Source organism: Ziziphus jujuba, chromosome 6 (assembly GCF_031755915.1).
Source record: "Ziziphus jujuba cultivar Dongzao chromosome 6, ASM3175591v1".
NCBI lineage: Eukaryota > Viridiplantae > Streptophyta > Magnoliopsida > Rosales > Rhamnaceae > Ziziphus > Ziziphus jujuba.
The window spans coordinates 16,134,913-16,143,776 of NC_083384.1; the positions used below are offsets into that span (position 1 = coordinate 16,134,913).

General features: G+C 27.3%; 1 protein-coding gene across 6 annotated transcripts; it reads left to right on the forward strand.

Moving 5' to 3' along the window:
- The first annotated feature begins 5,136 nt into the window (after positions 1–5,136).
- On the forward strand, positions 5,137–8,864 carry LOC112493352 (DNA repair endonuclease UVH1-like). 6 transcript variants are annotated; one of them, XR_009639284.1, is made up of 3 exons: positions 5,137–5,364; positions 5,726–5,849; positions 6,450–7,335. XR_009639284.1 is itself a non-coding variant. In XM_060818080.1 (2 exons), the coding sequence occupies exons 1-2, from the start codon at positions 5,168–5,170 to the stop codon at positions 5,789–5,791; spliced, it is 252 nt and encodes an 83-aa protein (XP_060674063.1). In that variant the 5' UTR covers positions 5,138–5,167; the 3' UTR covers positions 5,792–5,855. The 6 variants fall into 6 exon arrangements, 1 of the variants encoding a protein (XP_060674063.1); XR_003057763.3 differs by lacking the exon at positions 6,450–7,335 and adding an exon at positions 8,564–8,864 and having other exon boundaries at positions 5,138–5,364; XR_009639281.1 differs by lacking the exon at positions 6,450–7,335 and adding an exon at positions 8,564–8,864 and having other exon boundaries at positions 5,138–5,364; positions 5,737–5,849.

Consider the following 8,864-nt stretch of genomic DNA (forward strand, 5'->3'; position numbering starts at 1 on the left):
AGGTATTGGGTTTTCAAAAATTAAATAGGTAAATATTTTTTAATTTAAATTTCATAAATTATTTACTCTATAAGGTAAAAATGTGTTTATAGGATAAATAATAATAATAAAATTATGATATGAGTATTTAATATAGAAAAATTAATTATTTGTAATGAATCAAAAAATATATTTGAATTTAAATTTGAATTCCATAAATGAAAAATATTATATAAATATATTAGAATTCGATCTAAATTATATAAATACATCTGAATTTGAATTCCATATATAGGAAAACTTAAATAGGTAAACATTTTTTAATTTGAATTTCATAAATAATTTACATTATATGGTAAAAATGTATTTCTAGGATAATACTAATAATAATAATAAATAAATAAATACATAACTAAATTATATTATGAGTATTATATATAAGAAAATTAATTATTTACAATGAATCAAAAAATATATTTGAATTTGAATTTGAATTTTATAGGTGAAAAAATATTATTTAAATACTATTGAATTTGAATTAAATTATATAAATGCATTCGAATTTGAATTTAAATTGCATTATTGAAAAAAAATAGATAGGGTAATATTTTTGAATTTAAATTTATAATTAAATAATATTATATATAGAGATCAAACTTTTATAATATAGATTAAAAAAATTCAGATATACTTATTAACCATAAAACTTTTAAATAAGTTTTCAAATATGATATAGCAGGTCAATTATATCAACCAGGTTAATGCTAACAAAATTAGTGGATGTTCAAAATTTGAGTTCTAAGATTTTGAGAGGTTCTAAGCTTTGTAATAAATCAGAAATTAATAGTGTTGAAATGGTTTTAATGAATGAATATATTTTTTTAAATTTTCATTACAAATTATTAATATTATTATTATTATTATTAGAGTATATTGCACTGCATACCCTTGAAATTTCTCTTAATTACAATTAGATACTTTTATGAAGTTATAAAAATATAAACACGAGGGTATCCAGTTGTAATAAAATAAAATCTCAAAAATATGCAGTGTAATATATCCTTATTTATTATTATTATGATTTGTTTAGGTTTTATGAATGCATGACATGTGTATATAATATATATATATATATATATATATTATATATTTATATTTATATTTATATTATCTATTGCATTTACATTCCCCGTGCATCCCACGGGCTTAACATTAATAAATATAATAATAATAATAAATATGGATAAGTCCAATTAGAATTTAAAGAGAGCTGATTTTCTAGTCCAATAAACCAACTACATAAATTAGTAAATAAACAAGTTCTATTAATGATATAAATAAATTATGTAAATGAGTTATTGATTATAACGAATGCACATAATATATATATATATATATATATATATATATATATATATAAATATATCTAACATTTTGTTGTTAACTTAATGCTTTGTTGTGGCAATGCAAATCCTTTTCTTGCGTTTTTTATTTTTTTCTTAATTAATGGCACTTTGTTATCTCTAATTTGAAATTTTTTGCAATTTAAGCCTTTTGTTTTTACAAGGATCAATTTAGACATTTAATTTTTCAATTTGTTATAGATTATTATTATTATGTTTTTCAATTTAACCAAACAAATTAATAACTATTCCATCTAGAAATATGTTTTTATAATCGAACTGAAAGTAATAAAGTCTATGAGGAAAGAGAAGAAAGCAGCTAGGTGAATGAAAACTGTTATCAATTTATTGGGCCAAATTAGGGATTTGATCAATCTGTAATAAATTGAAAAATTAAATGTTTAAATTGTTATTTTTGAAAGTTGAAAGTTTAAATCACAAAATTCTAAAACTTGAAGGTATCAAAATGTAATTAATCCTTTTTTTTTAAGATTTGTTTTTTTAGTATGAATCCTTTATCTCTATATAAATTTATTTGACTTTTAAGGAAAATTAGGCCAAAAAAAAAACTATTTATCATCATTTATAAATAATTACCAGTAGAACCTACATATTTAATGATAAAATGATTATCATTAAAAGATTTATTTTTAAAATTTTAAAATAAAAATTAATAAAATTAAATATCCTAGTTAAAATTTATTATATAAAATAATGATTGTCATTAATTCTGATAAATAACAAAATTTAAAACTAAAAAGGGGATGCGTGCATCAGACACTCTTTTTTCTATAATAGAGTTATTAAATTTAACGTTTTAAAAAACACAAATATTTATAGCTATTTTGTTATATATTAGTTTTAGATATATATATATATATATATAATAATATATGTCATAATTATTGTCCCAAAATAGTACGAAAATTATAATGAAAAGAATCATTTTTGTATGTTATTCTATCTAATATTCTTTTTATAACCTAGTTTTTAATAGAATCATTTTCTTTTCAACTTAATACTTTTTTAATAGAATTATTTTTTCAACTTAATACTTTATTTAAGATGTTTACATCCCAAGTGGAAGTGGTTTTCTTTTTTTCATTTTTTTTTTTTTTGGGTTACAAAGGAGCCCAAAACAAAAATAAGCTAAATTTTGTTTGAACTCTATTATTAATTAAAATATCTTACTGAACTTTTAAAATTTTTTTAGTTAAATTATTCTTGATAATTAAAGATATAGAAAGATGTTATCACCAAGAAGACTCTATTTCCCTCTTTCACTTTTGTTCACTCGACTTCTATCATTTTATCTCATATTAAATCTATCTTTTCTTAACTCAATGGATCCCTCCTTTACTCTTGCTCCTTTTTCTTTTTTTATTTTTAAAAGTTGAAAATTTAAATCACACAATTTTAAAACTTGGAAATGTAAAAATACAATTAACTTTCTTTTCCTTTATATTTGTTTTTTAAATATAAATCCTTTACTCTCTATATGACTTTATGCAACTTTAAAAGAAAATTAGGCATGAGATGCATGATTCGGACGCTCTCTTTTACTATAATATAAAGTTATCAAATTTAACATTTTAAAAAATACAAATATTTATAGCTATTTTGTTATATTAGTTTTTGATGTATATAGCACATATGATTAATGCAAAATAATATATTTCATATTTAATGTCCCAAAATAGTATAAGGTTATAATGAAAAGAATCACTTTTGTTTGTTATTCCATCTAATAATCTTAATAGACCTTAGTTTTTAATAGAATTATTATTTTTTTTCAACTTAATATTTTATTTAAAGATGTTTATGTTTTAAATGGAAGAGGGAAGAGGTCTTCTTTTTGTTTTTTTTGGTTGCATAGGAGCCCAAAACAAAAACAAGCTAAATTTTGTTTTAACTCTATTATTAATGAAAATATTTTACCATGCTTTTAAATTTTTTTAGTTAAATTATTTTGATAATTAGAGATAAAGATGTCATCACCAAGAAAACTCTACTTTTCTCTTTCACTTTTGTTCGCTCAACTTTTATCACTTTATCTCACGGGGAGCTTCTATTTTTACTCCTTGCACTGATATTTTATGAAAATTTCAAAAATGTCCATCATCGTACTCCTTTATTTCTATTCAAACAATTCGGAGGGGAAAAAAATGTCAGCAAGAAAATTGAATAGCTTCCATATAATTAGTGTTTTAGATTATGAAAACTAAGGAACATAAATACATATAATAATAACCAAAAAAAAAAAAGAAAAATTTACTTGCAATCAATCTCCATGAATGAGAAAGGCAAGTCTCCCACAAATTACAATTAATCTTCATGAATTTCACTATCTATGTTAAAGAAAAATTAAATGAATGTAAAAGAATGGAGGCTGAACTTCATGGATGGCTTTAAGTGGTGGTGGATAACGGTTTTCAGATTTTTTTTTTTTTTAAGCAATTAAGCCACCCTGATAAAATGTAATTAGATTTAAAATTATTAAATAAAGTTTATGCGTAAAATGAATATATGCATATTAAAACTCTTTGTTTTAGCCATAAAAATGAATTTATTTTTTCAATGTCCAAGCCACGTCCATTTCTGGTTAGCGAAACATAAAGTTTTGGTGAATGAAATTGGATATTTTACTTTTATGTGATATTTGGGTAGTGATAAAGTTAGTGGAAATCTAAAATTCTTTAAAAAAGTGAAATTTTCTCCTGTTTGGATAATTTTTAAGAGAAAGAATTTGTAGATTCCAATGAAAAATAAATCTCGTAATGTAAGAAACTGATAAGGAAAGTGGATCCTACTAAAGATGTGTCATTTTAAACTTTCTGAGAAACTAATATTACTTATTTTTTTAAATACAATTTTATCCTTTAATTTTAATGTATAAATTTATTTAATTACTTGTAAGTCCTATTTTCCTCTATAATTAACCAAATATTGTAAAAACAATCCAAAAAAAACTCATTTTCAGGAAACTAAATCCCAAAAAACTGACTCTTAAAACTCAGTTTCCTTCAATATTTTTCCTTTTACCAAACACCCCATTAGAGTCTTTTTCAAATTTTTTTTTGTTGATTTTGGTAAATTTTAGGTTGAAGGTTTTTTTTGCTAAATTGTTCAGCTAGAATCTATTTAACATTGAAAAAATATTTAATAAAAAATATATACATATATATATATATATATATAAAATTTTTTTTTTAAAAATTAGATAAAGGTATTTTTGAAATTTCATATCAAATACGGCTTAAAATAATAAGAGTCGTACAAGTAGAACCTCGCTCTATTGTAAACTTAGATTGGCCCATCTTTCATGCCAATAGACTAGTAATCTTATTTGATTTAATGCCTTTGAAGTCTAACAAGGTCTAGAGTAGAAACAACTCAAACATAATAAAACAAAAGGAGGAAGGAAATCCCTCCACCTTTATAGCTGTAAGTTTAAAAGTTGACGTTTGAGTTTTGATAAATTTTGTTATTACCTCAGATGATCCATGTTATAATACCATGTGATGCAGGGTCAAGGTTTATTATTATGGTACTATTAAGAAGCATCTTTTTCTTCTTCAGCCCAAAAAAAAAAAAAAAAAAAAAACAAAACCAAAGAGAGCCAAATAGATAAAACGACTGTAAAACGAAACAAAGCACTTTAAAAAAGAGAAAGAAAGAAAGAAAAAAGAAAAAAAAAAAGTCATAAAGACTACTGAGTTAAACGACGTCGTAAAACTTTTTGAAATAAAATATGCCATGGTCCATTACATCATCCTCTATGGCCTATGCCGGAAGTGGTGGATATCGGGGATCCGATGACGAAAGTCATGGTGGGTACGGTGGAGAATAGGTTATTTAAGCCGCTTAATGAGATTATGAGGAGGCAATTGGATCCCATTTGGCATAGCTTGGGGAAGAAGACCAAACAGCTTGTTTCCAACTTGGAAGACTCCCTGAGGAAACTCCTGGATTACCTTGAACGGTATTTTACATTTTGGTTTTTTTGGGTTTTTTTTTTTTTCATTCTATAACTTGCATTTTGATTAATTGCTTTAAGGGAAAAAAGTTTGAATATTTTTATTTCCAGTCCTACATTCAACAATATGATGAAATTGTTGAAATCGTGGTTCTTTGTTTTCTGGGTTCTTTTTCACTAAATGAGTCGCATTTTAACTAATTACCAAAAAGGAAAGAAAAAATTATATATATATATATATATACATATAGCTCTAGATGTTAGTAAAAGATATGATGAAATTGTTGTAATGTAAGGTAAAAACTATCTTTGCTATATAAATTTTACTGGGCTATGATTTTGGTCATGACTTACTCAATTTGGATAGGTAAAATGCAGTTACTTAAACGAGTATGCAAAGGGAAGCGTTTATCTGATTGTCTACCACATTTAGTGGGATGAGTAAGAGGTCTATGGGCAAAAAGAGGGAACTAAAGGGGGATAATGATAAGGTAAGAACCATAAACCCTCTTTTTTTTTTTTTTTGTTTGTTTGTTTGTTTGTTTGTTTGTTCCTTCTTTCCTCAAGAAATGTCCTACAAATTTGAAAATCATACAGGATTTATTGGGTTGAAAGAGAAAGTCTACTGTGAGCTTTACTTTGTTTCATTTTTCTTATTTGAATTTATTTTATTGTGGATAAATATTTTTGTTTTGCATATGTGGAACCTGACGACTCTTGATTGTCAAATATAAATATTTCAATAGTTTTGGAGGAAGCACCAAAACGGAAGGTGTTACCTGTGACTTAGTGAGTTCCTGTAGCTATTTGGTCTATTGGCTAATTTTCTTTCTTATAGCTACTCAAAAGTCGTGGCAATTGCTATATGTTACCAAGCATTCTTGTGAGTCAGCCTCATCTATGTCAGTTGTGTTGCCCTACTAGTCTTCGTTATAAGTACCTGAGTACAACCATACAAGAAATAATGAAGTCAATGGCTAATGGGATAGATTTATCTGATAAATAATGTACTTTTTTTTATTTTTTATTTTTTGAGGGAGAACGTGATGAATAATTTAGTTGATGGCTAATGGAATAGATTTATCTGATAGATAGAAGAGGTAAAAATAAAGCAAGCTGGCAGATAAGAGCTCCTGGTAGGTGAAGAGGATGACAGTTGCATCTCTTGTGCCGTGAAAAATGCATGACAAATGGTCTACAAATGGTTTGATGTTACGTGTTTGGTTCACTTTGTTTAGCATCAGTGCCATTTATCTATTTACTCTGTCATGCAAATGTGCTTGTTTTGTCATTATTACTTTTATATATCCTAGTCTGCACCCAATTGAACCAAATCACATACCTTGGCTGCTTGTAGTGCATTGCGCGCTCTGCTATTTATAACTGAGAACTAGTTAGAATGGTTTAATCTGATTTTACAGCAGAACCATGGCCATTTTGTTGTCTATGGCTCCCTTTTCTTTTTTAATGAATCATTTTGTAAGTAGAATTTAGAAGTTGTTAACTATATGACCGTACGTAATATCTACGAAAACTTTAAGCATTTAGGCAAGGATTGGCTGGCATTTGATATAAACTTAGATGAAGAATAAACTTGAGTCAGTTTTTTTTTTTTTTTTTTTGTTTTATGAAGGTCATGCGAGAAGAATGAGAAAAGTACTTACTCAGAAAAGTAAACCTGTGTGACTTACAAACACATTATGAAAAGAAACCAAAGGATCCCAAAGGTTTTGGGATTCTTGATGGAGTATTCTAATAAGCGCTTGAAAAGAATGTAGAACCTAGTAGCATAAACAAGCAAGAACATGGTGCACTAGTGGCAGCTGCATCAGAAATTAGTTATCGAGTTAAAAAAGATGATGTTGTTGGAGATGATCCTCAGCCCTATGCTAGTCTTAAAGTTACAAATTATTGATAGAGCTACACACAAACCAAAAAAAAAAAAAAAAAAAAAAAAAAAAAGAATAAATAAATAAATAGTAGCTAAAGGAATAGGGCTTCTCATACTGAAATAAATCAATAAGCAATGAGAAAGAAGAGGCACAAAAATGCATGGTGCCTCTTGAAGTACAAACAGATTATACCATAGGAATTATTCAGGAGGTCTCTCTTACAAACACATACAAGGTCTACACGTAAACTCCACATGGGAACCTGTAAGTGTTTGTGGGAGAGACATATGACCTTCTGAATAATTTTTTTCCCCAAAATATTTCAACAAAAAAATGGAAATACTTCATACCTCTGGTTTTTCCTTTTAGGATATTGGAGATGGGGGATTAAAAGTGGAGACCTTTTAAGTATCAGATAGTTGAAATTGATCTCAGGTTAATGTGATTATCAGTCATAATGTATTCATCCTGACTATCCATATAAGTAGAAGTTGTATCCTGAGTCGGATTGGAATCATACGCTGATGATTGATAGAGCAAGCTTTCAGTTTCTTCGCTATTATCCTCTTCCTGCAAATTACCATTCAACAATCTCATCAGCATACCAAGAATCTCTGCCACTTCCTTCATTGATGGTCTAGATGCCCTATTACCACCAAGGCATTTTACTGCAAGCTCAGCGACTTTCTCTATCTGCTCTTCTTCACCTTCGTCTACAACCTCAACATTCAAAATTTCATAAATACTATTATTTTCAACTGCAGAGATAAAATATTGTATCATATTTCTCTCTCCACCTGCTTTTCCATGGTTAGGAATTGGGTTCAAACCGGTTAGAAGTTCTATAAGTACAACCCCAAAACTATACACATCAGTCTTTGCTGTTAAAGTTCCCGTTCTTAGATACTCAGGATCCAGATATCCAAAAAGTTCCTTGGAACGTTGTGGCTGTACCGGATTCGCCTGGTGGAATCAGAACTGAAGCTCCAAAATCTGATACTTTTGCTGTGTTTTTACTGTCTAACAGTATGTTCATGGATTAATGATCGGTGGATCAGCCAAAGAGTGTAAATAGTTAAGTGCCGATGCAGTCTCTTCGGCTATTCTTAGACAGTTTCTATATGACTTGAAAATGGTGGACTTTTTTTTTTTTTTTTTGTGAATGTGTTCGAAAACCGTTCCGTTTGAAACAAATTCATAAACCAGCAGTGGTATTTTAGTTTCCAAACACATGCCTAAGAGCTTCACAACATTCTTATGATTGACCTGTGAGATTATGCTAATTTCATGTTCAAATTACTGGTTTATTTCAGTTTTGGCGTCCACTTCTTTAGGCTTTTTCCACTGCCATATATACATTGTTGAATTCTCCTTTGTAGACTGATCCGAAGCCGTCTTCGCCGAGAAGATGACTGTAAGTGTTAGTTGCTTTTTTGAGCTCTTCTTCTTTGAAAATTTTTATGTGATTCTGTAATATTGCTCCCCAATATTTCATGAAGTTCTTTTCCTTTATTCTCTTCTTCCATAGAATGATGGTTAAGAAAATAACAATTCCAGTGGAAATGACTGATCCAATAACTGCAAGCCAAATTGAGCATTATTTTATTATTATTA

Excerpts from the sequence above, each read along its gene's own strand:
- LOC112493352 (XM_060818080.1), top strand. The coding sequence starts at position 5,168 with ATGCCGGAAGTGGTGGATATCGGGGATCCGATGACGAAAGTCATGGTG. Across the intron at positions 5,365-5,736 it reads CTCCTGGATTACCTTGAACG|TTACTTAAACGAGTATGCAA; the intron begins GTATTTTACATT and ends GGTAAAATGCAG.